At 46.2% G+C, this 27,421-nt stretch overlaps 1 protein-coding gene and 1 long non-coding RNA gene across 11 annotated transcripts in view; one reads left to right on the top strand and one right to left on the bottom strand.

Annotated features, from left to right (window-relative positions):
* LOC135185125 (follistatin-related protein 4-like) overlaps positions 1 to 21,882 on the top strand; it is a 291,550-nt gene extending 269,668 nt beyond the window's left edge. For 8 of the 10 annotated variants that reach the window (XM_064161548.1, XM_064161545.1, XM_064161555.1 and 5 more), the window contains 6 exons: positions 564 to 590; positions 5,547 to 5,665; positions 8,930 to 9,079; positions 9,670 to 9,777; positions 14,282 to 14,391; positions 18,441 to 21,882. In XM_064161548.1, coding sequence (XP_064017618.1) covers positions 564 to 590; positions 5,547 to 5,665; positions 8,930 to 9,079; positions 9,670 to 9,777; positions 14,282 to 14,391; positions 18,441 to 19,143 — 1,217 coding nt within the window. In that variant the 3' untranslated portion in view covers positions 19,144 to 21,882. The remainder of the gene's footprint in view (positions 1 to 563; positions 591 to 5,546; positions 5,666 to 8,929; positions 9,080 to 9,669; positions 9,778 to 14,281; positions 14,392 to 18,440) is intronic. The other 2 variants (XM_064161549.1, XM_064161547.1) reach the window with 1 other exon arrangement.
* On the bottom strand, positions 15,625 to 18,786 carry LOC135185128 (uncharacterized). Its single transcript, XR_010306362.1, has 3 exons — positions 18,701 to 18,786; positions 17,247 to 17,407; positions 15,625 to 16,933 (listed from the first exon to the last, which is right to left on the bottom strand). It is a non-coding gene; the product is annotated as an uncharacterized LOC135185128 (long non-coding RNA).
* Positions 21,883 to 27,421: the final 5,539 nt, after the last annotated feature.

Below are 27,421 nucleotides of genomic sequence, written 5' to 3'. Positions count from 1 at the left end.
CCCTGGGCAACCCATTCCAGGCTCTCACCACTCTGACAGTGAAGAACTTCCTCCTCACATCCAGTCCGAATCTCCCCACCTCCAGCTTTGCTCCATTCCTCACTACCTCATTGGAGCCCTAAAAGAGAAGGTAGTGGCATGGAATTCCAAGAAGGAATGCAGCAAAATGTATGGCTGCTCTAAATTACAAGTTTCAGGCTTCTGATTGAACCTGGAGAGAAAATCACAGCCTGTCCTCTAACTCAAATTGCATTTGGAGGTAATCTCTTCAGTAAGGCTTTGCCCAGGCTGGGGTCTGCTTTATTTTAGGGAGGATTTTTCCCAAGTCAGCATTTCAGGATGGTCTCTAGAAGGAGCAAATGTGTTTAGAAGTGTCTTATCTTTCCTAATATTTCATTAGAATGGATGTTAGAAGGTTTTCACCAATTAGTTCATGTAAAGATGAGTGCTAATCCACTGACTTGCTACAATGAAAGTTTTGACATTGTTTTGTTGTGTTTGTTTTGTTTTGTTTTTGCTTTTCCTGGTTATTTTCTGGCTTCCCCAATTTTCTGATGCTGCAGTTGCAAACATACTGTGGCGAGAGGAAGGTACTGCAGTAAAGTTCTTTTGTGTAGTGATAATGTGCTTGTCTGCTTTAATAACTCCATGATGGGCCATTCTCCACTGACTTGCCACTAACTCTATCAACTTTCATAGTTACCTGATTAAGGACAGACCAGACATTTAAAAGCTAAACTATTCAAATAAGAAAAGTCACTCTCATAGTATAAATTGTAGCTATAACTTCTCACATTTTCCCACTATGAAATAATAGATGAACATAAAATGTAGAAAAATGGGAATTTGCTATCAACTGCCACCAGCCTGAGCAGCCTGAGCCTTCTTGTGCTGCATTAACAAATGTCAGAAGTGCTCCCAAATTACCATAATTGACCAAGTCAGACATAAATTCAATACACTGCATTTTTAAGCAAGCAATTGAAGCTCTTCCTCCTCAGTAGTGCATATTGATGTTTACTAGGTGAGCAACAAAAATTGTGTTCTTGAGTGCTAGGCAGGAAAAAAACACCCACAATAGATTTTGCTTTCCTCAATCCTTTCAATCAATGCAGGGTAAAGGTTGCCCCATTCCTCCTTGTTTTAATTGGCAGTTAAGATCTCCAGCTTGATCAAGGTCAGCATTGGTGCGTCTTGGAAGCCAAATGAGAAGAAAGAAACACATCCTAAAGTGTGAAACGATTCAAAGTTATTATGGAGGTTCCTGAAATGATAATTAATTTGATTTTGTGTGCAGCTGTGCTGTCACAATTTCCCAGATTCACAGTGAGAGGCATGGTGCAGAGGCCCAGGGAGCTTCTGAGCCCATCTGCTTCTCTAGGTACAGGGATGCATGCATGGGGAACCTCCCAGCTCTGGGCTCCTGACACTGTGAGGTCACTGGAGGAAGGTTCTCACATTGAAGTTCAGGCATAAACCAGTTCTTACATCTACCAGTTGCATATGAGGGAGCTGGGACCTTGGTGTCCTTCCACCCTTGTGGAGAAGGTCTCTGTGCCCTTACAAACCACTCTTGCCAGCATCTTGCCAGCATGTTTGTCCCTGCAGACACCCCTCCCTCCAGATGTTCCTCCACAAAGGGCTGCATGCTCAGGGTGCAAAGACTGACCCATAAATAGTGCCTCCAGGTGCTTCATGACCTTGACATGGAGCTTTGTGGATTGCTGTGGCTTGACCCAAAGTATTTTAGGGGCAGAAGGAAATTGCCAAGCCCTCAGTCACTGTCGGCTGCAGACACATAGCAAATGCAGCTTGCTGGAGGTCATGAGATGTTCACAGCCACCTAAGAAAGCTCTCCTGCACTTAACTCCCAATTCCACCTGCAGGTGCCTGGTGCACAGCAATGAAGAGTGTCTATTTACTGCTGATGTTCCTATAAATGGCATTATGGGCACTAAGAATTGCTATTTCCCTCCTGCTCAGAAGTGCATTGCATCAGGCCAGCATCAGCTGCATGGTGCTATATTCCTGCTTAGATGCTGTATCCCTTCTGCTTCTTTCTAAAGTAGGTAGTTGGATAACCCTACCAGATGTAGAGCATTTAAAGAACAGCTAAGAGGTTGGTTGAAGAAAGTCTTCTACTAATTCTGCTAAATAATATGGGCTTAGAGCTTCTCAGCCTTGCACATTTGGAATAAAAGCATGGGCAATGTATAGGGGAAAACATGGGCAGGAAAAACAGATTTGCTGTCAATGTCCCTAAGCAATTGAATATCTTTAGAGCAGGTTTATTCTCCTGCCTGTGTTGTCCTATAGTGTTTGATCAGCACATTCGCTCTAGACAAATAATCCATCCAACATGCTTCAGCCTGTGAAACCTTGGCCCAGAGAAAGCTGGAAAAGAGAGGACTTGTATTCTGGGGGGTTGCATTTTAATGTGCTCTTTCAGTTCCATTAAAATGAAAGTTTGTGCGCAAGTAGTGGCATCAAACAAACAGACTGGTAGACTTGAGCTCCCTTAAAATGATCCCATCCTCCTGCCTGCAAGGTCTGTAGTAACTGAAGCTGTTTGTGAAATGCCTAGGCAGAGCATTGTGCAGAAGTCCAAGTTCTAAGCCAAGTAGCTGGTCATTTTACAAGTCACTCTATCAGTCTCTTCTCAAAACCTTTTCAGACCTTTCAGTGGAACCTCCAGAAGTGAGTGCACATAGCATGACCAGCCAGTTAACCATGAACTGGAACCACAGGCAGTGTTGGCTCCACGTACAAACTAGTTCTTAATTTGCTACAGAGAACAGCTACAAGTAGCCCAAATGCAAGATAGAGATTTGGTTTCGTGCCAGTGTTGCTTTCTTTATATCTGGATAAAGGGAGTGAGTCGTGCCAGCAGGCAGTCATCAGCTACATGAATGTATGCACTTAGAAAGCCTTTTCTTTATCAAATTCCAGTTCTAAAGCACTTCCAGGCATTTAGATTAAAACAAGGACATTTTTTTCAAGTAGCAGATCAGAGTATTGCACTGTGACAAGTTTGCCCTTTGATCTCCAAGGAGAGAAATACAAATGTATGCTCAGATGGAGACTGTCTTCCTCAAATCAAGAAAACTCTTCTTGTCATCGGGTGTCCTCCTGTAGATTTAACAAAATAAAAATGTTAGAGCCAACCAACTTCATCTAGAATGGTTCAGATAAGAAATGTTATGTTTAGGAGACCCTTCCCATTTTTAGGGGGGTTTGTTACACAGATGAGGTGCGTTGCCTTTTATAATTAGCTTTTGAACTGGTTGTGTCATCCAACCCAAAATGTCTTCACTTAAAAAAGGGGGAAAAGGAAAAAAAAACCTCCATAGTCCTCCAGTTCCCAGTCCAGTGCCTGCCTCATTCCTATAAATAACAATTCCCCATTCCCACCTCTGCACTGCATAATTCCCAGACTGCAATATAATCCCAAGTGAGTCTGTTTTACCAACATCCACAAGAGTTTTAGAGGTGTACCCTCATCAAGACTTGGCAAATGCTTCATAAGTCACATTAAAACACCTACTTTGTCTAGTAAAAAACTTGCTTTGCCCAAAAATCAATGTGAAGACTACTCTCTGAAGATGTAATTTAATTCAAATTGGCCAAGTTTGCCTTGAAAAAGAGAGTGTCTGAATGCTATTAGTTGTTTGCATTGTGTTTTGACCAGTTAGGAGAAAAACACTTGAACTCACTGTACTGTAAAATAAGCAGTAGGACTTGCCAAGTCACTAACTGGAAACCTGCTGGGGTAAAATTTTTATCCAAGCATTTCTGCCACTAATTAAGGACATGAGTTGTGAAATACACCCTCATTGTGGTAGGATCATCAGACAAAATCACGCTGCTATTGTGCATGAAAATAATAGTAAGCATCTTCACAATGGTCATAATTTGTTGCCTGCCTGTTTCCACTTCTTAGGATTAAACCCCTTTTCCTCATGACAATATGTGCACTCATTCCAGCCAGGGTCAAACTCTGCCCTCTGAGGTCATCACTCAAATCCCACTGGAGCAGGTGGGAATTGTGTGGGTGCTGCGAGCGCAGATTTTGGTCCAAAGTGCCCAAATGAAATGTTTTCACAATATACTCTTCAAAACAGCCCTTAGTCCGTAGAGATAATGTAGTTCTCCATGGGAGTTTGGGAGCTTCTTTCTTCCTACATGCATGATCTCCCTCACCGTGGCATCACATTTAAGGATCACGGCTCCTGTACCCACTTGATGCCCTAACTGGGGTATTTCTGTGCTATGGTTTAGAGAGACTCAACTTGAACGTTGTCAGTACAGCAAACACCAAGCCTTGAGTCCATGTACTCTGAAGCCACTTACTTTGGCACCCAAAAAGGGGGTTTTGGCACCAAAAACCCCCTTCACTAAACATGCTGTGTTGTACAAATTTCTCCCCAAATCCAAATTATAGATGTTTTTAGCGTGAAGTTGTCTTGTGATGATTTAGACCTCCCTCCTGCAAACCCCTAAGAGATGTGAGAAGCTCTAGATGTGAGCAGCATTGAGCTGCCACCACAGCAGCTACTGAAGGAACTGTCACGCTGAACGTTGTTCAGACCTGTAGAACCAGGACCTTACTTCTCCATGGGTAAAATGACACCAATTAGAGCTTGCAAATGATCACATCACCACGTGGCTGGCAGATAAGTACACTATCAACGTTACTGGGGGTGACAGTGGTCATTGCAAATACCTCCTGGTAGTGGTATGACAAAGATGAAGCCATGCTTGGATCTTTCTGACCAGAGTGCTGGAGGAGATCCTGAGCTGTTCTTAACGATGATCGTTACTGCCATTGCATGTAGCTGAAGAACAACTAAATTCTCAGCCTTCCCAGGCATTTCTGCATGGCAGGAATGATAGAATGCAATCTCCTCACAGCAAAGCAATGACAGCCAGCCAGCTTTCCAATCTCCTGGAATGCCCCAGTTGGATAAATGAGTGCTATTGCGATGCTGAACTACTCCACATTTGTGAGTTACAGTTTGCAAGATTCCAAAAATGTCTTTGTTTTGGTGGCAATAGTTCCCTCACCCTCCCACTTTGGACAAAACAGAGAGAGAGTTGTGGTTTTATTTGTGGAACAGAAGCTAAACACTTCCATTCTGCACCACAGCTACAAGAAGTCAGGACACCTGTAACACAACCACCTTCGGGTTAAGTGGCACTGAAGTTCTGTCTTAGTTCATTGAATTCTCTTTGATGAAATAATGGAAAAGCCAAAGTCATAATCTGAGGGAGCCAACAATTAAGACCTGAACAGAATTATTTGCCCACAACTGCTGCCACCAAGGCAATGCATTTTTGAACGTGTCTGTACCTCTTCACTCTTTGAAGCCCTTGTTGTGACATGAAACTTGATTTTGTGAATGCACCTACTGCATCCAAATGACCAACTTTGATGTAAGGCAGGTGTTGTTTGCTGGGGGAGGAGGGAGAGTTCTTCAAAGAAACCCTAACAGCTCTGAATACTGCCAACTAAAACTCCTACTCCTTTTGCTTTATCCCCCTTCAAGGCCTGAGTGTTGGGAATATGTTCTATGTCTTTTCTGATGATGGGATCACAGTCCTTCAGCCAAACGAATGTGAAATCCGGAGACACATCAGGCCTGAAGAGAGGATTTTCACAAGTTATGTAAGTCCTAAACCCAGCAGCTACAGCTCATGGCTGGGAAACTTTCTCTTAATCTCTTCAAAGGTTATTATTGCTAAAGGAGCCATTTGGCACAGTGCTGGTGGGGCTTGGTGGGCTTCACATGGCATCCCTGAGGTGTAGCAGCATCTTCTTCTCTTGAAAATTAAGGGAGCTGCAGAAGTTTTAAGACTGATCTGGAAGATTCTTGGCACACTGCAGAGAATGTGACCACTTACCCTGTCTAAATGAAGGCAAAGGTTACCACTCATCCTGTTTGTGGAACTGTTTACATATCCATCCTCAGAAGCTGTAACTGGGCTGTAGGGAGAGGACAAAAGTCAACAGCAGAGAGGTGTTCACATCGCTCACTAGTGCTAGCTGGCCCCTTTCACTGGTGGCTCCATAGGCAGTGGTGTGAGCTACTTTCTGCTCCTCAGAAGTAGTTTCCCAGTTTAAACCACAGCAGGGAGGCAAACAAGAAAGCATGGATGATGGTTGTGCCATACTGGTCTTCTGCATCTCCTGCCACTGAACTGGAGGTCTGTGTTGTCCTTGTTTTCTCTCTGTCACTGTCTGCCAGCACTGTGTTTTCCTAACCCTGGCTGTAGGAAATCGCAAGGAGATTTTGTCAAGGTGTCAGTGAACATCAAGCAGTGGTTCATACCTGGTGTAGCTCAACGTGGCAAGTGGGGTAACAGCTGCCTGGAGGCCCTGTGAGACCAAGGTTTTCAATGGCATGTGTTGGTACTCCTGAGTGGTAACATGCACCATGTATCTGCTCTTGAAACTCAGGTGCTGAAAGACATCCAGAAATGCTTTTCTTAGTCACTCCTTTATTTAGGTTTTATTAAAGAGCAAGCCAGGAACTTGGCTTCTTTCTAAGCCTTGCTTTCAATCTGGGGAGGAATAAACTGAGAGAGTTGCTGTCAGGAGTCCCACAGGCTGGGTCAGGCTCTACTGCCATAGGTCAAGAACTTCTTATGAGTCTGTGCTCAGTATTTTTTAAATCTCAGTGAATTTCTCTTTGATGCTGGGTGCATTTTTTTACCCCTGGATTTTAATAGACTCTAGTAGAAATCCAGACTGATGCTCACCCCATGACTGCTCCTTGGTTGGGACTTAATAATATTAAGCCACACTTAAGCTGTTGCTACTCAAAGACAGAAGTCTTGTGTTTCTTTTTCCCAAAAGCTGTAAATATTGAAGAGGTGGTTCTGGAGAAACAGCTTGAAGAGAACAAAGGAGTGAGGGCACTTAAGGAAATAATGTCAGCACAGTGGTGGGCATAAAAGGGATTTTGAACATCATTACTTGGCAGCCTTTCAGGAAGACCTCTTAAGGGTTTCCTACAGACATCATAGGGCTTTCTGCCTTGGTATAGGGAAGAGTGACTCTTCTTTCCTCCTTTGTTCCCTTTTGGTACCTGGAATGTTTGCCACATAGACAGTGACACCACCTGCAACTCTAGGAAGGTTCCAGCAATAAAGGTTCCTTATTTGCTGTTAGAAGACACAGAAGCAGGTGGAGCAGCTGCAACTGAGCACGGTAGCAGAAAGGCCACTGACCTTTCCCTGCTCCTCATGCTTTAAGTAGCTTCATGTTGTGAGAGACCAAGGCCCAGCACAGAGCTGAGGATGAAGGAGGCAGTTCGGAGGCTGTCAGGTGCTTAGCTGCATGAGCAGCTGCTGAAAACCCAAGGCTGAGGTTTTGTGCCATGTGTTGCAAGTCCTGCAGCATGTCCAGAGAAGGGCAACTAAGCTTGTGAAAGATCTGGAGAACAGGGCTGGTGAGGAGCAACTGGGAAGACTGTTCAGCCTGGAGGAAAGGAAGCTATGGGGAGATCTCATTGCTCTCTGCAACTGCCTGAAAGAAGGTTGGAGTGAGGTGAGGATCCGTCTTTTCTCCTGAGGAACAAGCATAGATACATGGAAATTGCCTCAAGTTGTGCCAGAGGAGGTTTAGGTTGGACATGAGGAACAGTTTCTTCCCTAAAAGGGTTGTCAAGTCCTGGAACAAGATGCTCAGGGTACTAATGGAGTTCCCATCCCTCGAGGGATTTAAAAAATTAGATGTGATGCTAAGGGATATGGTCCAGTGGTGACCTGGAAGTGCTGGGTTAAGAGTTGGACTTCATCTTAAAGGTCTCTTCTATCCACACCACAGCCTGGTCCCACAGAAATGCTCTTAAAGAAACTTGTCAGAAGGAAAAGTGGTGAAGGGTAGCCAACATGCAGAGGCTTGTTGGTGAGATCATGTATGACTCTTCAAACTCAGGGTACCAGGCAGATCCTGCTAAAGTTAATACCACTTTGTCACAAAATTCATTCCAAGAGTGGAGGGTCAGAGGCAAAATATGGCATCAGACAGTTATAAACAGGATTTGGTGCAAAGCAGCAGGATATGGTTCCTTTGGGACAGGAGGAAATCTCTGTGTTGGAGCAGTAGACTGTAGGACCCTATTTGTTTTGCTAAAAAGAGGTTGGAGTGGGGGGGGGGGGGGGGGGGGGGGGGGTTGGGCTTTTCTCCCTACTATCAAGTGATAGAATGAGAGGAAATGGCCTGAAATTGTGCTAGAGGAGGTTCAGGTTTGATATTAGGAACAATTTCTTTACTGCAAGGGTGATCAGGCATTGGAACAGGTTTCCCAGGGAGGACAACCTAGAGGTTGAACACCATCCCTGGAGGTGTTCAAGAACTGTGTGGATGTGGCACTGAGGGATGTGGTTTAATGGTGGTCTTAGATTGAAGGTTGGACTCGGTGATCTTAAAGGTATCTTCCAACCAACACAGTTGTATGATTCTGCTGCTCCCCTGAGCACAAGCATCTTACAGCATGCTCTCCTGAACTGAAAGTGAGGACTTTATTAAAACTACGAAGCTGTGCTTCAGTTAGTGCAAACCTCTGCTTTTCCCAAGCACAGAGTGATATTTCTGTGGCTAATAAATGCTGGCAGCACTGCAAGTGATGAACCACAGCGTGCTTCAAAAGACAGATCTGTAGCCTGTGTGGTTATTTGGATTCCATGGGAGTGTGCAGGAGGTCCAGCTGTTTAATGTCACTGGCTAGAGCCAGGCTGCAGTGTGCTACCTGACAAAGTAAAGGTTTCATGTTTTCCAGGGAAGAAAAGGGCAGGGGAAAACCATCCTCATGGAATCCCCCTGGACTTTTTTTCTCTCTGGTTTTCAAGGCTAAGCTTCTTGCTGCTTCAGACCCTGGAACTGGAGAAATTAAACCTGTTGTCTCTTTTTTTTCTTTCCCCTCAGGAAGAGATCTGTCCTAGAGTGGAAGGTGAAGGCACTCAGACCTGCCTTTGGGCTTCAGCGGTCAATGTCAGAGACAAGTACATTTATGTGACACAGCCTAAGCAGAACAGAGTAATGATAATTGATATCCAGACTCAGAAAGCCGTGCAGGTACTGACAAAGGGAATACTTCATCCAGTGATGGCAAAAGCCTTTCATATGGGACAAAACAGCTCTTTGCCCAGTGGATTTGCCGACAGCACTAAAAAGCTGGATCTGAGTTGCTTTCACCCATGGGGTCACAATGTTCATAACCTCACTGGCAGGGGAAAAAAAAACTCTTTTACAGCCTGTTTATCATCATCTTGAGGCTGTACCTGCAGCCAGGCTTGCAGCCAGCATGTTAAAATAAAGCTTCAACAGATTTCTGGCTTAGGCTTATTGAGCTGCTGCCTGACCTCTGTTATAAGCAGGCTGGGAAGAATGAACTGGTGTGGGTATAACTCAAGCAGAAATTGGCCCCTGATCTGCTGGCTGTAAGTAACAGCATGAGATGGAGTGGTGTTCCAGCTGCAAAGCAGCACCGAGCAGCCAGATTTTTCTGCGCCGGTGCTGCCGTCCCCATCGATCTGAAGGTTACTGTGCGGAGCTGCACAAAGGGGTGTGCTGGGGGTGGTGGGAATGGCTGCAGTAGCTGAGGCAATATGCATCCTGTGCCTTTGGGCCTCTCTCTAAATACCCACCTCTGCTTTTTTTTTAAGACCTTTGACGTTGACCCATTGCCAACCAAATTGCATTACGACAAGTCCCACGACCAAGTCTGGGTGCTTAGCTGGGGTGACATGCAGAAGTCCTCTCCAACGCTGCAGGTGAGTGCTTACATGCCCAAGCCTTTGCCTTTGCTTGGCTTGGCATCATCAGTAGCAAGCTGGTGGCTGGTTGGTAGCAGGTAATTAACAGCATGTAATGGTCTGGAGGTAAAGAAGCTCCTCCGTTTGCATACCCGGCACGTCTTATTTATCCCTCCTCCATCCTTCCTCACATATTTTTCCTGCTGCTTAATTTGTTTTTGAGCAATGACTGTGCCATTGGCTGGCAGCAGGACTGCTTTGTTGCCAAGCTCTGGTTTGTTTTAAGGCTGAGGACAGAGCCAAGTGCCATAAAGTCATACAGCAAGGGCTGGCAGCTGACTGTGAGCAGGATGAGCCCGCGATGCTCCCGGTCATTTGTGCAGCCTGCATGAGCTTTTTAACTTGATTGAGGGCTAAAAGCAGTGAGTACCAAGCAGCCACAGAAATCATCCTTTCTGTGCAGAGATCTCTTGCTCCTCAGGTTATCAGTGGTGTTTCAACAGAGGTGTAAGTCAGGCCAAGCAACACACTCAAGGATAGACCCAAGGTAGGGATTAAGTGTGTGTTCCATGCAGACCTGCAGCACACCCTCCTCAGCTGCGGATGACCTGGGAATTTTTATGTCTGCTGAGAATTTGAGACATTGAGACACTGAACCATTGAGAGGTTGAGGCATTGAGGCATTGAGACTTTGACACTGCCTATGGAAGAAGCATTTTAAAAGTGGATGCATTGTGCTGTGCCTCAAGATTCCTAGCTCTGTCAGAATTGCTGTTGTGCAGCAAGCAAAACCAACCTGTGCTCCAGCTTGGTGAAGTCATTTACCTCTCCCTGCCTTCCACAAAGGAGAAATGCAGGGTTCCAGCCAGGGCACTGAATAGCTCCTGCTTTTCCCTAAACCCATCTTGTCATTTGTCTCTCACAAGCCTTCGTCCTCCTTTTGCATGATGATGGAGGTTCTGTTGTGATAGGACAAGGGGTGATGGTTTAAACTGAAAGAGAGAGATTCAGACTAGACAGGAGGAAGAATTTGTTTACACTGAGAGCACTGAGACCCTGGCCCAGGCTGCCCAGAGAGGTGCTGGATGTCCAATCCCTGGAACCATTCCAGGTCAGGAAGTCTGGGGCTCTGAGCAACCTGCTCTAGTTGCAGATGTCCCTGCTGACTGCAGGGGGTTTGGACTAAATGGGCTCTAAAAGTGCCTTCCAACCTAAAGCATTCTGTGATAATGTGGTAGAATGATCCTTTCACAGTGAAATGCAGGAAAGAGCTCTCTAGGGCATGACAAAAGCATAAGCAGCAAAAGTAAAACCTCAGGGACAGATTCTGTTATTGGGTGCCAGTGACTCCTCTGGAGGGCAGCCAGCAAGGTCCCTGCATCTTCTCCACACTCAGCACCATCAAACCCCCAATGATGCTGGGCTCTCTAGGGTGCAGTAATGGACAATTCAACTAGCTTCCATTTCTGGATTGCCCTGCATGATTCACTCTTCTGTTGGTGATACAGAAGCAGTAAGTGCAGGCATCTAATTGGGCATTTTGCTGCTGCTGTGTCACACAGCAGAGCTGATTTGATCCATCCAGACATGCTTGCCTTCTCTAGCAGTTATTTTCTGACATTTCCTGCCCAACCTTTCTGGGAACATAGGTGAGTACTCATTCTACCACAGAGTTGCTCCTAAGTCTACATTCAAGCATTCCCTAGCAGACAGAGAGGAAGAGTGGACCTGGTGTTTAAGTTTCTGACCTGAAACCCTGCAATTCTGGAGGCCATGTTAGTCATGGGGTTGCCCAAGGCATTACTGGAGGTGCTGTCCTGTGATGGTGGGACAAGCCAGCCACACCAGGCCCATCCTCCATCCAAGATAACAGCTTCAGCTGCAGATTCAGTGATCAGGGATGGACCAACAAACAACATCTCAGCCTGGGCATTCTTAGGAATAGATGCCAGAAGCAGAACAGGGGCAAATAACCAAAGGTTTCTGAGGCAGTTTGTCTCACCTGGGGACAAGCAGTTTCCTGTGCAGGCTATAAGGAGACTAAATGGGCTCTCGTTACCCTTTCTGACTTAATTTTTTCCCTCCAGCTGTGAGAGGTTTCTGTAATTAAAGGAGAGATGGCACAAGCATGTGATGATGAGGAAGAACACACCATCTGCACAGCTGGAGACTTCTTGCAATGCTCCACTCTCAGATCTAGTCCCTTTGTTATCTTCATGAAGTGCAGCTACACATGTAGGGAGTGAGATTAGCATCAGCATCAGCAGATCTTTGCTTTCCTCCGACCTTCCTTCCCAAAAGGTGGGCAGTGACTAATTGGGCACAGTTGGTTCTTCCAGCCTGCAGTGGTTAGTTGCAGATAGACAATAAAATCTCTCTTTGAACACAGATGCAGCGGCAAAGGTTGATCTGAAGTCAGGGATTTATCAAGCAGCCAACTAATGGGGTGCTGTTGTTCAGCCATTACAGGCTTGTGGGAAGCAAATGATTGTCCTCATGAAAGCAGCTTGCAAGAGTGGACATCCTTCTTGTGTGATCTAATTGGAAGAAATCTAAATGGCACATCCAGGAGAGTTCTCTGAACTGAGCCTTGTAGGCTTTTAGCATTTCCTTAATGAATTATGTAGCTATAAATTCAGAGCAACTACTGTTGCACATTAGAGCAGCAGAAGTTTATAAGGGATGGACTAAAGTCATTTTGAACTGGGTTTAGTCTTGCTCAACGTCTTCATAGAATTATAGAATCATAGAATCAACCAGGTTGGAAGAGACCTCCAAGATCATCCAGTCCAACCTAGCACCCAGCCCTACCCAGTCAGCCAGACCATGGCACTAAGTGCCTCAGCCAGGCTTTTCTTGAACACCTCCAGGGACGGTGACTCCACCACCTCCCTGGGCAGCCCATTCCAATGCCAATCACTCTTTCTGCCAACAACTCCCTCCTAACATCCAGCCTAGACCTACCCCAGCACAACTTGAGACTCTGTCCCCTTGTTCTATTGCTGGTTGCCCGGGAGAAGAGCCCAACCCCACCTGGCTACAGCCTCCCTTCAGGTAGTTGTAGACAGCAATGAGCTCTGCCCTGAGCCTCCTCTGCTGCAGGCTGCACACCCCCAGCTCCCTCAGCCTCTCCTCATAGGGTTTGTGTTCCAGGCCCTTCACCAGCTTTGTTGCCCTTCTCTGGACACATTCATCAGTAACCTGGGCAAGGGACAGAGTGGACCCTTAGCCAGATTGCTGACAGTACCAAAGTGGGAGGCATGGCTGGCACCATGTGAGGCTGTGCTCCCATTCACAGAGACCTGGACAGGCTGGAGACCTGGGCGGAGGGGATCCGTATGGCACTCAACAAGGCAAGAGTAGAGTCCTGCACCAGGGAAGGCCCTAGAGAGGCCACATCTGGAGCACTGGGTTCAGTTCTGGACTCCCCAGTTCGAGACAGGGAACTACTGTCCAGTGGAGGCCACAAGATGCTGAGGGGCATTTCTGTGAGGAGAAAAGGCCAAAAGTCTTGGTGACGTTTAACCTGCAGAAGGGCAGCCTGAGGGGGGATCTGATCGATGTGGGGGGGACAAGGGGATAGGGCCAGACTCTTTGCCAATGGTGCCCAGTGGGCAGGACAAGGAGCAGTGGACACAATCTGGAACCCAGGAGGTTCATTATGAAGATAAGAAGGAGAAACATCTTTGACTGAGAGTGCTAGAGCCCTGGAGCAGGCTGGACAGAAAAGTTGGAGCCTCCTGCTCTGGAGAGATTCCAAACCCATCTGTACATTGTGATCCTGGGCAAGCTGCTGAGGGTGACCCTGCTTTAGCATGGGGATTGGACTGGCTGATCCCATGGGGTTCTTGCCAGTCCCCACCATGCTGGGATTCTGTGAACTGAGAATAAAGAAAAGAGAATGTTTTAATTGTTGGAATTTTGCACTTCTCCTTTCTGGGATCAGTGGAGGAGATGAGTTTCTGTGGGTACAGAGATGTGTGTTGTGCTGGAGGAGAGTACTTAGGGGAACAGCCAAAGGGCCTTCCTCTGTTTCTTCCCAAGTTTTACATGGTGCTGTGGCTGGATGAACAGTGCCTCTCCTTCAAGGTGATAATTAACTGCTGTAAGGTGCTGTTTGATCCTTCAAGTCAGCAAATTATCTGTGTGCATTTAAGTGAGATTAACAAATATGACCACAAAATAAATGTTTGTTTTAGACAGTGAGGAATAAATTACTGCCATCTGAGCATTGTCACGCTGCTTCAGCTCCTGCACAACTGCTCTTTCTGGAGATAAAAACGTCTTCTGAAAGTCAAGTTGTGTACTTACCTTACAAATGTCAAGCTGCAAACACTGTTTATTAGCACACCTTCTTCAAGGCAGCTATGCCAAACAATGCCTTGGAGTCATTAGTCAGTCTGAGTCTACCACCTCCCTGGGAGAAGCCACCCAGTGCCATGGCTGACTGTGTAAGCTGTGTTTGCCTCTCTGCCTGACTCACTGCTCTACCTCTACTCAACCTTGTGTACATTTGTTGTAGGTAATACCAGAGGCAAGCAGCGGGGAGGAGCAGCATGTGATCCGCACGCCCTTCCAAGGAGTGGAGGAGTTTTTTATACCACCTACAAATCTTATTATTAATCATGTTAGGTAAGAAATTCTCTTAACAAATAGCAACAGAGATCTGCTCTGGCAAGAATCATAGAATCAGTCAGGGTTGGAAAGGACCACAAGGATCACCTGCTTCCAACCCCCCTGCCATGGACAGGGACACCCTAGATCAGGCTGGCCAGAGCCTCATCCAGCCTGGCCTTAAACACCTTCAGGCATGGGGGCTCAGCCATCAAACTGGGCAGCCCATTCCAGCCTCTCACCACTCTCACAGTGAGGAACTTCCTCCTCACTTCCAGTCTGAACCTACCTGTCTCCAGCTTTGCTCCATTCCCCCTAGTCCTGGCACTCTCTGATAGCCTAAAAAGTCCCTCCCCAGCTATTTTGAAGGCCCCCTTCAGACACTGGAAGGCCACGATAAGGTCACCTGGGAGCCTCCTCTGCTCCAGCCTGCACAGTCCCAACTCTTTCAGTCTGTGCTCACAGCAGAGCTGCTGCAGCCTCTGAGCATCCTTCTGGCCCTTTTCTGGACAGGCTCCAGCATATGCACATCCTTCTTGTAATAGGGGCTCCAGGACTGGCTGCAGCAGTCCAGGTGAGGTCTCACCTGGAGGGTTGGACTAGGTGATCTCTAGAGGTCACTTCCAACCCCTGCCATACTGTGGTTCTGTGGCCATGCTGCTCTCTTCCAGGGGCCATCCTTCTAGTCATCTACTGGCACATGGTAAATCTGAATAAATCAATTCATGATCATCTAACTGCTCTTAGCCCCATTTCCATGTATGAAGTGCAGAAATTGAGGACATGGAGTTGCTGGAGCCTGTCCAGACAAGGACAATGAAGCTGATGAAGGGTCTAGAGGGGTCTAGCTGAGAGAACTAGGATTGTTTAGTCTGGAGAAAAGGAAGCTGAAGGGAGACCTCCTGGCTCTTGACAACTCCCTGAAAGGAGGTTGGAGTGAGGTGAGGATTGGTCTGCTCTCCCTAGTGTCTCCTGAAATTGTGCCAGAGAAGGTTTAGATTGGAGATTAGGAGAAATTTCTTTCCTGAAAGAGTGGTCAGTTGAGCAAATTATCAGTAACCATCCAGCAAAGCAATGAAACAGCAAGAAACAAACCTGAACTTGCTTTAGACCATGTGTCAGCATTCCAACCCCAGCTTGGTCAGCAGAGTATGACACACTGCCTGGCTTCTTCTGCTGGGAATGTGATGGCCAGAAAGTGCTTTCTCTACCTCAAAGTTACTATGAATCTGGGCAAAAAGCTTTGTCAAGGATTTTATTGCCAGAAGTGGTGAAAGTTCATTCTGCCTAATAATACATGGTTCTCCCACGTATTTCCAACTTGTCCAAGGACTGGATCTCTGTGTGAGGTGTATGGTTGGAGCAGACAAATGGGATGCAGTGCATATTAACAAAAACCACCTCTATGAGCCATCAGTTTTGAGTGTTAATGTGATGAAGTGGTTAATGAGGTTGTATCTCTAATGTACTAATGACGTGGAGTAACACTGGCTGCTTCCCAGCAGGCACAGGAAGCCTCCCATTAACATTATCAAAATTGATGATAACTGCACAGCACTTTATTCTTTACCACAACATAACAAGTGTTTAACTATCTTCTGTCCCCAGCATAGCTTAACGAAGTCAAACACTCCAAAAATCTTCACACAACTCCTTGCATTAATCTTAAGTTCCCTGCAGCGAGCAGCCAGGACAGAGAGGGTCACACTTAAATGATTATGTGTTGAGTCTGATCCAAACTACAGAGATTTGCTTGCTGGAACACAAAATAATGAGACAGACTTTGGGGCTGTGATTCTTAATTTGTCCCTACCTCGTTTTTCCTCTTTGCTTTCAAAGTATAGCTACGACTAACAGCAGTGGCAGGAGGCAAGGCTGTGAAAGGCTGAGATGAGAAGGTATGGTCTGGGTTCAAAGGCAGGCAGGTGGAACAATTACACTCTTTTTTGTTGTTGTTTTATTGTCCTTTTGTTTCAGTGTGATTAATTGACCGTACACAGATGATATTTCCTCAGAAATATTAAATGTGGATAATTGCCTGTGGTTTCCCATGTGCAGAGCAGAGAGTGCTGTGCCTAATTTCCTATTTCATTTGTTCAGGGCCAGAACTTGGTCCGTTCTCTCTCACCCTCAGCACAGAAAAATAATTGCTCACAGTCTAATGAGGCTTAGTGAGATCATGTTGGAAATTCTCCACTCAGAAGCAGTAAGTGGCAACAGCAGCACTGCCCAAGAAAGGGGAGTATTTAAGCAGGCTCTTCCACGAGCCAGAAAATATTTGTATGCAAATGTCTCCGCTTACACATTTCAGCTGCCTGTTATTTCAGATGGATATCTAGGAACACATCCATTTTTATTGCTTCCTGGGGTAGATTGTTGTCTATTAAAGCCTCTCCAAGTGCAAGGGTTTCTTTGAGACTGCAGATCACAGATTCGGTGTGAGCGCTGCTCCTTCGCTGCAGCTCCCGTGCACATAAACCCCATCCTGACCCACTTCTTTCAATTAAAGCTGAGGATAAGAACCAGTTTTTAACTTCTTCAGGCATTTGTCCAAGAAGTCCTGGGGGAAAAAAATTTAAAAGAAAAGCATTTTTGAAAGTGTACTTAAAATGCATTCATCCAGGAGCAATCCAAGTGTCATATCCAATTCACGCACACACGGCGCACCGCGAGTCTCTGCTGCAGATATTTCCTCTGGTCTCTAATGGATGTGGGCATAATGGGAAAATGAAAGGCTTAGCCCAGTGATTTTCATGAGATCACACACTACATTGGCTCCTTCTTTAGACATGAAATCATTGCTCAGTGTCCAATTGACAGGTGAATTAAGGATAAAGAAATAAAGGCAGTGTTTTAAGCAAAACATCTATTACCTGCATGCCATCACATTGTCCTCCGCCTTGCAGAGCGCAGTTTGGCATCGTTCAGGGAAGGGATCCGGAACTAAGCACTCACTTCATTTCCCTCTGCCTGCACTGAATGGATGAAAAGGTGCTCCATGTGAAATGAGTTTCCATAAGTCAGTATCAGTGACCTGTGAATCCAGGAGAACACAAACAGGCTGCTTCTATGGGCTCCCTCTCAAATTAAGCAGAAACCTTTCCTGGCTATTCTTGACCTTTTCTTGTCTTCAGCAAAGGTCAGATGTGCTGCAGCAGATATCTTTTACAGAGCATTTATGTTCTGCTCACTGTATGCCCTCTCTGAGGACTGAAAACAAAGACCCCCTTTCAGAGCATCCTGGTTATGCTCCTCAAGAAATTATTTACGCCTTCCTTGGGCTGATGGGATGGTGCTTATCAAAGCCTGCTCTTCGCCCCAGCCTTGCCAGCTCCTGCAGTGCTCCTCAGGCACTCTGGGTAGCAAGCTCACATCACAGCTTCTGGCATCGCCTCTGATACTACAATTTAAGAGCTGAGATTGGACATGGCCTCCACTCAGTGGTCATAACACACAGAGTTTGAAGTTGTTCTCTGGCTCCAACCTGGCAGGGAGTTATTTTGAATGGTTTTCTGGTTTAGACTTGAAGAATAAATACTGAATTACATCTCTCTAGGCATGAAACAGATTAAATGCCAAACCCATCAACAGTAGACTACAAAACACCTCAAGCCTTGATGTCATTCCTGTTGTAAATTTGTCTTCCCAAGATTTGATGGCATTCCTATCATAAACTGGTCTTCCCAAGACTTTACATCATTCCCAATCCAAACTGCTCTTCCCAAGAAAAGGCTTCAGCTCTTGAGGATGTTTTGCATATGCTCAAGCACACCCCATCGGAGCTGGAGCTAGGCAGTCTTTAAGGTCCCTTCCAACTCAAGCCATTCTATGATTCAAGCTTCCAGAATCAGGCTGCTAAGTGGAACTGAAATCTGCATCTCCTTTTTAGCTCATTTTAGAAGCAGGAAAAGGAGAGATTTGTTACAGAAGACAGGCAGCATTATTGCACACACTTCTGAGCCCAGCAGGCTGGAGCTCCCCCGACCCAGTTCTGCTGACTCTCGTCTTTCCTCAGGCATATCAGAGTGTCTCTGGAGATGACTTCAGTGTCACATTTTCTATTGCAGGTTTGGCTTCCTCTTTAACAAATCGAGACCTGCCATTCACAAAATTGACCTGGAAACTGTGACCCACATCAAGACCATCAACTTCAAGAACCACAGCTGCATCCCACAGGCCATGGCCTACACCCACTTGGGCGGCTACTTCTTTGTCCAGTGCAGGAGGAGCAGGTCACTGGCTGTGTCACCACAGCTGATCATTGACAGCGTCACGGATGCTGTCATCGGCCCCAACGGCCAGGTGTCAGGCACGCCTCACATCTCACCTGACGGACGCTACGTGGTCAGTACGGATGAAGACAGTGGCAGGATCAAAGTCCAGGCTGTAACTGTTCGAGGGGAAATCGAGTTGATTTACGACTTACAAACAAACATACACGTATCTGATCTGACATTTCAACCCTCTTTCACTGAAGGCAATCAGTACTATATATATGCTACTTCACATTTGCAAACAGATGTGCTTTTTGTAGAGCTGTCAACGGGGAAAATGAATGTACTGAAGAATCTAAAGGACCCTATCACATCCAAAGACTGGCCCTGGAGCAGCTACAACAGAATTATGAAAGACAGTGGATTATTTGGACAGTATCTCATTACACCCTCTAAAGATTCACTGTTTGTTATAAATGGGAGGCAAAATACGTTACGCTGCGAGGTTTCGGGCATAAGGAGGGGTAACACAGTGGTGTGGGTTGGAGAGGTATGAAAAGGCAATAGCAGCAGAGCCTTCAGCAGGCAAGAACCAGTTGGACCTTTCCACTGCAACAAAGGAGCAGTAGCATTGTATATTTTTACACTGGGAACAGAAGACAAAAAAAAAAAAAAAACCTAAAACCACAAAAAAAAGCAAAAAAAAAGGTAAAAAAAAGAAAAAAAACCCCTAAAAAAACCCCAAACCTGTATAGGCTTCATGGTACAACACTGGTCTACTTGCAAGGTTTTTAATCTGAGGTGTGCTCTGCTAATAGGAAGTGGTTTTGAAGGGGTGGGTTTTTTTTAATTTGAGGGGATGATTTGTGGATATGAGAAGGAAAAAAGAAACCCAAACGCTGGGAAGTGAATAATATCTCCACTGAGATACTGTAGAAGCCACGAAACCTAGTGACCCTGTAAGAACAAACCCCCTTTTGAGTTCCCATCCTGAGGAGCTGTTTTGTTCTCTTCAAGCCATCAGTATTCTCCCCTGTCCCTAACCCTGCCCGTTAGCTGTGCTGACTACCCAACCACAACCCAAAAGGACTGCAGCAGCAGGGACCGAAGCTAAATCGACCTTCAGATAAGGAGGGAAACTAAGATCAGCCAGCAGTTTTCAACCCTCTGAAACTGAGGAGAGTGATGTAATGAAAACTGATCAGTTTGTTCTGCAGGGTGGCTCTGGGAGTATTCATGGATGTGGTTGCAGGAGGAAGGCACAGCAGAAATAGGAGCTGGCAGCTCGCTGTCTTCTGCGCTTCGTTTTGCTCTGGGTACTTCTGAAGGCAACGTTATGAGTCCTCCTCCCCTTCTCTTGCGTATTTGTGTGATGGCATTTGAGAAATCTGGCATGAAGTATCCAGGTCATTGGAGTGGGTAAAGCCAGGAAACACGTGGATGAGTGTTCAGAGTTTGCAAAAAAGGCTGTTGGGAAGGGGCCATGATTCTTTCAGCAGCTTGTGAGTGGTCAGCTCGGGCACAGTATGCAAAGTCTGCTCTTCAGGGGCCAAGAACTTGTTATGGTTATTGCCATAGGAGTCAGCAACGCTTCCAGAGACTGTTGGTTTCTCTCATGAAATATTTAGTAGCACTGAAGTCATTTGGTTCTTCATAAACTGATAGCTACAATGACAGAAGATATTTTTAATAGAAAACTCACTCATTTTCCAGTCATAGCCTTAATTTCCCTATTTCTTTCCAGACATCCTGGGAAACAATTTTTCTTTGCCCTTTTTTTCTTCCTGTTTATAGTTTATATAGTTCACTTGTTTATAGTCAATTATGTTTTGGTTATGAGCAAAGATATTTGTGTCAAACCAGCTGAATTACCCTAGAATGCAACAGCTGGCCTGAAGAAATTTGAGTTGAGTTCCCATTAAAAAAGCAAGGATCCCTTTGCCCATTTGGAAGAGAAAAAAAATTTCTAGTTGGAGCTGTCTACATCCACCACCAGGAAGGAATCAGGCCAAGAGCAGCTTTGACTCCTAGATTAATGCAAACCAGGTGAGCACCACTGCCACCATTGAATGGGCACATCCAGGCAGTTGGATCTCACATACTGCTTAGAAATGTAGTCTTGGAGCAGGTGAAGACTCTCTCTGGAGGTAAACATCTCTCACATCAGAGCCAGCCACCCACCAGCCTTTCAGAAGACCCAGCTCCACTTGTAAGTGACCTCGTTGCCCAGGGTTTGTACTAAAGCAGCTGCTGGAGGCATCCAGTGACACGAAGTAGCATGTGAATTACTTTCCAGCACGGATGCTCAAAGCCACCCTTTTCACAAGGCACAGAGAGGGATGTGAGGAGAGAAGGATGCAGGCCAACACTGGTAATCTCTGCTCTAAATGCCAAACTTTACCCACTGAGTCGCGTTTGGCCGTGGCTGTAGACCTGAAGTCACTGAAGCCATTTTGCTTCTATAGAGAATATAATACAAATCTGTTCAGACAGAAGAAGAAGGGGAGCTGAATCCTATGAATTCATGAAACATGGAGTCCTTGAAATTGCCCTTCCACACCCATAGGCTGAAACCTCCATCTCCTTTCACTTATGAGCCATAGGGGTTAGAAGAGACGATCCCATCATTGCAACACAGTCATAGAGCTCAGATTGGCATAGCCTTCCTTTAGCAATGCATGGTGTCCATGATTTTCTACTCATCTGGTTAGGAGACATACCCATGTCAAGGAAAGGAGAAGACCAGCTTTGTAAGTACCTTTAAATATGCACAACTCCTTTCTTGAACAACGCTGTGTCCATCCATCGCGGCCATCCTAAGTGTGTTTTACCAAGGCCAAACACTGCTCTCGTGTTCTTTTATGACTTCTTGACTCTTTTGTTATGCCTCTGGTAAGTTTCCCTGTAGAGACGTTCATTGTGTCATAGATCAAGCAAATATTACTTTTTTAAGGGTGTTAAAAAGAGGTGTATATATCTGTTCAGGTAAATATCCTTGAGGCTGGTTTATATATGGCTGTGAAAGATATGTAACAGACCTCACTTCTTCCTCTTTGTTGCAAACCATTGGAATAGCGTTCACTTGAAGAACCCCACTTGGAACCTTCCAAAGATGTTCCCTTTCTTCCCTCTTCAGCCCAAGTTCTGGTGATGTGTTTTCTAAATTATCCTAATGGTTATATATCATACTTAGAAAAATGGAAGTGCAACTTAGATTGTCCACACTCCTTGTGAACAGTTCCAATGACAGTCAAACCTGACATTAAAGTGCTGCACATTTGTTACTCTGATTTTACTTTGTTTCTGCTATGGAGATTTTATGGATACTCAAAAAGAAATGCTTCAGCTCGTTTCTGCCTTTCAACTCTGTCAACATTTCCTTCTTTGCAGTTTCTTCCTCACCCTCTGTGTTAGGATGATTAAGTAACTGGAACATCTCTCTTACAAGGAAAGGCTGAGAGACCTGGAGCTGTTTAGTCTGGAGAAGACTGAGAGGAGACCTTATTAATGTTTATGAATATCTGAAGAGTGGGTGTTGAGAGGAAGGTGCCAGGCTCTTTGCAGTGGTGCCCTGTGGGGCAGTGGATACAAACTGGAGCACAGAAAATTCAATCTCAACATAAGGAGAAACTTCTTTACTGTGAGGGTGCTGGAGCCCTACAGCAGGCTGCTCAGAGAGGCTGTGCAGTTTTCTTCCCTGGAGAGATTCCAAGCCAATCTGGACAAGCTGCTGTAGGTGCCCCTGCTTTATCAGAGGGGTTAGTTTGGATGAGCCCCAGAGGTCACTTCCAACCCCCACCAGGCTGGGATTCTGTGAACAGAAGCTGCAGTGACCTCCATGAGCACAGCCTTGCCCGGGAGGCACAGGAGTCCAGATGACCTGTTGACAGGTGCTTATTTACTTGATTTATACCATGATTAGGCCTTAATTACTGCATGGCCTAATAGCGTGTTAGGTGCTGCATCAAACAGATGAAGAGGCCAAGGTCTCAAGTCTGTAAGGAGAGAACAGCCAATTCCCCCTATGACCATACAGAAGGCCAACAGAATGAATAGGAAAGTGGGAACTGAGGGCTGGAGGAGATGTCGGAGTTGACATGAGTGCAGTAACCTGGTTGTCCCTCACAGATCCAGGCATGCCCTGGTGCCTACAGAGGTGGTGGCTTTTTTCTTAAGACCACCTTGATCCCTCCCCATCAGGGCTTTATTTTAAGTGAGTGTCCCTGGCACGCTTCTCTCCATCTAACCCATGGGGTGGGACACTCAACCCCAGGGGTTTCCTACTTTATGACTCACCACCTCATGCTTGGATCACTTCTGTCTTAGAAAACCTGGAGGTAAAGCCTGCCTTTCCAATGAAGAACATCCCACAGTTCCTGCTGTCCATACTGGGTTACAGCTCCCACTCTGCCTCCCATCTGAAACCTGACTCTCTGCTTTGCACATTGTTCCAGGAGAGGCTTAGGCTGGAGATTAGGGGCAATGTCTTCCCTGATCGGGTTGTAAAGACCTGGAAAAGGCTGCCCAGGGGAGGGATGAAATCCCCACTCCTGGAAAGAACTTCAGAGAGATTTCTACTAGATAAGAGGAAGACTCAGCACTGGCCAGGCCACACCTTGAGTGCTGTGTCCAGTTCTGGGCTCCTCAATTCAAGAGAGATGTTGAGGTACTGGAACGTGTCCAGAGGAGGATGACAAAACTGATCAGGGGCCTGAAGCACAGCCCTGTGAGGAGAGGCTGAGGGAGCTGGGGGTGTGCAGCCTGGAGAAGGCTCAGGGGTGACCTCATTGTTGTCTACAGCTACCTGAAGGGAGGCTGTAGCCAGGTGGGGGTCGGTCCCTTTTCCCAGATAACCAGCAACAGAACAAGGGGACACAGTCTCAAGTTGTGTCAGGGGAGGTCTAGGCTGGATGTTAGGAGGAAGTTGTTGCCAAAGAGAGTGATTTGCATTGGAATGGGCTGCCCAGGGAGGTGGTGGAGTTGCTGTCCCTGGAGGTGTTCAGGAAAAGCCTGGCTGGGGCACTTAGTGCCGTGGTCTGGTTGATTGGCTAGGGCTTGGTGCTAGGTTGGGCTGGATGAGCTTGGAGTTCTCTTCCAACCTGTTTGATTCTATGATTCTATGATGTATTTTTACACTAAGGGTGGTGAGACCCTGGTCCAGGCTTCCTAGAGAGGTGGGAGATGCCCAATTCCTGGAACCTCTCCAGGTGAGGTTGTCTGGGGCTCAGAGCAGCCTGGTCTCATTGCAGATGTCCCTGGTTACTGCAGAGGAGTTGGACTAGATAATCTTTAAAGGTGCCTTCCAACCCAAACCATTTAAAGCACAGGGAAATTTCTATGTAGGGACTAGGAACAACCTGTGTGTTTCTCTTGGCTAAGAGGTGTTTTGATGATACTTGGTGCTGATGGGACAAATTCCCAGGCAAGCACAGCAAGCCCAGGAATGTAATCCTCCCATCTGCTAGGAGGAGAAAAGGACAGATGAAATGTCAACCTTTGAGAAGGAGGTTGGTTCTTTTTTAACACTGGTCTCTGAAAATAAAGAATGGAATCAGGAGACTATGAGAATTTTCTAAATTACCCTGAAAAAAGGGAAAAGAGATGGGCAGGAATCTCTGCTCACAGCTGGCAAAAACCAGGATGCCCCCAAAATGCAAAGATGCTGGCTCAGGGCTTGTGCTGAGTGGTGGGACTGAGCTGCAGCCCAGGCTGGGGCTGTGCCATGACAGGAACTGCAAATGCAGAGCTTCAACATCCAAACATCCACATGATGTGAGATGGCTGTGGCAGTCCAGCCTATTTCATCTCCTGAAAGGTGCTGCAGTCCCACAGCTGCCTGGCACGATGAGGTGGGATTTACAGCCCATACCAATGGAGCAGGACTCACAATGTTCTTGGCCCAGCCTACTATCTGCATCAGCTGACCTGATGCTCATAACTCAATTCAGTGGTGTGTATGGTACCAAAGGCCAGCTCTGTGCAGCCTGCCTGGTTGGAAGATAGACCAGTGCCTTTGCAGACTACTGGTAGTAAACCTCAGCACCTTGACATGAGTGCTTGGCTGACTTGCAGTCATCACTGGCAGATAAAGAATCTCTGCTTTCCTTTTAATCTTTTTCCTTCTTGTAATTTCATCTGTTCCTCACTGTAAGGAAAAAATACTTAAAAGGGGATGAAAACTCCTGTTAGTGGCACAGAACTCAAAGGTGAACAGGGATTTTTTTGCATAGAATCATAGAATGGTTTGGGTTGGAATGAGCCTTTAAAGGTCATCTAGTCCAAATGCCCTGCACTCAGCAGGGACAGCTGCAACTACAGGAGGATGCTCAGACCCCCAACCAAGCTGACCTGCAGTGGTTCCAGGGATGGGTCATCTGCCACCTCTCTGGGCAACCTGGGGAAGTGTTCCACCACTTTCATTTGGGAAACATGGGTGGTTGTGGGCTGTATTTTCCAAATCCCTATAGCTGCAGTACAAAAAACATGACCAAAACTAAAGTCATTATGGTTTTAGGCAGTTCCCAATACTAACTTCAAAAGAATAAGAGCCCTGCTGTGATGCTTCTCTCATCCAAATTGCCATGGCTTAGGGGCTTGCTTAATTAAGTGCTTCAGCATCTAACCCTTGGTGCTCTATGGTGTCTTTGACACTTGTCCAAAGCCATCAGCTGAAGGCAGTTGGAGCAGCAGAGAGCAGACACACAGCTGTATCTGGTGAACAAGGCAATCACTAAATCAAACAAGAAGCCCATCCCAGTTTACAAAGGTCAGAGCACTGGTATTTCCAGGAATAAAACTCTAATTCCTACTCTAGCAAAGGCTTCTCCCTGTAGCTGCTTTGCATAATGCTGAGCATAGTTTGATGGCCATCAGATGCCCATCACAAGAGGCATGAGCTTTCCAGTTAACCTTTCACTTATAAAAGGGTGCAATGATGCTGGCACTTCAACTACCCTTTAATCACAGCAGAGCAGAGAGTGGAGCATTACCTAAAGTCTTTTCCACTACAAGGAGTATTGTGGAGGGAGGGCTGTTAATGATTTATGCAAGGCCATAGTGAAGTCCATGTTAATTGACTCCCAGAAAGTGAAGGGAAGTCTCTGCATAGCAAAGTGCAGCACTGCTGCAGAGGTTTTGCTTCAGGCTTCAAGCCTGATCTGAGTGTATCATGCAGGGAGACCAGGCTGGCACCTTGGACTTCACCTCTCTTTTCTTTAGGTCAAATCAGGCCATAAAAGAGTAATAAGGCACCCACTAGTCATTTTTATTTTCAAACAACCATGTTATTTGCTGTTGGGGTTGCCTGACCTCTTAGCACAGCTGCACCCTGCAGATCAGGACCTACTGTACCTGCTGGCAGATGTTTCTGAGCATTAAGACTAGAATTTTCCTGAGATTAACCCTGAAGACCTTGCTATGCAGACCATTTGATAGGAGCAGCTATGGTCACCTCCATTTGGAGCTCTCATTTTTATGTCTAATCCAAGAGAATTACTTCAGTGTCAAAAGTATCAGTGGACCACAGAGAGAGGCTAACTACTGGTAGATGCATTAATTACCTTCTCTGGCATCCCTTTCTTTCAAGTGGCTGATTAGAAATGGTCCACATCCCACCTGATAGCTATGCTTCAGGCCGTTCTCCTCATCCAGATCATCACCACATCAGGTCGTGATGCAAATAGAGTTCCCTGCTGCAGGGTGTGCAGCTGAAGCCCTCCAGGAAGACACCACATACTGACACAGCAAGCACCAGCGAGCCCAGCTCCCTCGGCAGCTTTCCAGTTCCCAGGCTTGCTCAGCACAAAGTCAGCTCTGTGTTAATCACCACTGCAGCTCTGAGGCTGGCTCTAGCAGCCAACCGTTGGCACGCAAGATGCCATCGTTATCCCAGAGCCCAAACTACTCAGGATTTTAAGTGGCCTGTGGTTGTGGTGCTGAGGGACATGCTTTAGTGGTGGCCTGGCAGTGCTGAGTTAATGGCTGCACTCACAGTCTTAAAGACCTGGGGCTATTTAGTCTGGAAAAAGAAGGGTGAGAAAAGATTGAAGGGTGAGTGTCAAGAAGAAAGCACCAGACTCTTTTCAGGGGTGCCCTGTGATAGAATGAGGGGCAATGGATACAAACTGGAACCCAACACCTGGAAAAGCTTCTTTACTGTGAGGGCATTGGAACCCTGGGGCAGGCTGCCCAGAGAGGTTGTGGAGTCTCCTTCTCTAGAGACTTTCAAGACCTACCTGGATGCATTCTGTGTGACCTACCCTGAGTGATCCTGCTCTGGCAAGGGGGGTAAACTAAATGATCTCCAGAGGTCCCTTCCAACCCCTACCATTCTATGATGGTCTCTTCCAACAAAACTAATTCTATGATTTTAGGATGTTCAGACTGCAAAGCTCAGCATGAGCCCTGTGCAATCCTTCAGCAGCTTATGGGATTGTGAAGAGTGCAAACCAGGGCAGCCTTTGACCCTTGCTGATTGATTCAAAGATGTCAACCCTCCTTTCAGGGTTGATTGTGCATCTTACCACACATCTCCAGGAGCCGGCATCTGTGACACTGCAGGGAGAGCAGTGAACAGCCAAGTGCATGGCACTGGCTCCACTGTGGAGCAGTGTGGTGGCAGACCTTGTCCTAGGAGCAGTAAGGTTGGAATACAGTCATGGAATCATTTTTGGTTGGAAAAGATCTTTCAGATCATCCAGTCCAACTGTTCTCTAACTACCAAGTCCCACAGCACTACATCTCTGTGTCTGTTGAACACCTCCAGGGATGGGGATTTGACCCCCTCTCAGGGGAGCCTGTTCCAGTGTTTGAGACCCCTGAACAGGTGATCTTGT

The sequence above is a fragment of the Pogoniulus pusillus genome, chromosome 22 (genome assembly GCF_015220805.1).
Source record: "Pogoniulus pusillus isolate bPogPus1 chromosome 22, bPogPus1.pri, whole genome shotgun sequence".
In the NCBI taxonomy this organism is placed as follows: domain Eukaryota; kingdom Metazoa; phylum Chordata; class Aves; order Piciformes; family Lybiidae; genus Pogoniulus; species Pogoniulus pusillus.
The sequence above is the reverse complement of the archived record's forward strand: the minus strand, read 5'-3'. Positions and strand labels throughout refer to the sequence as shown.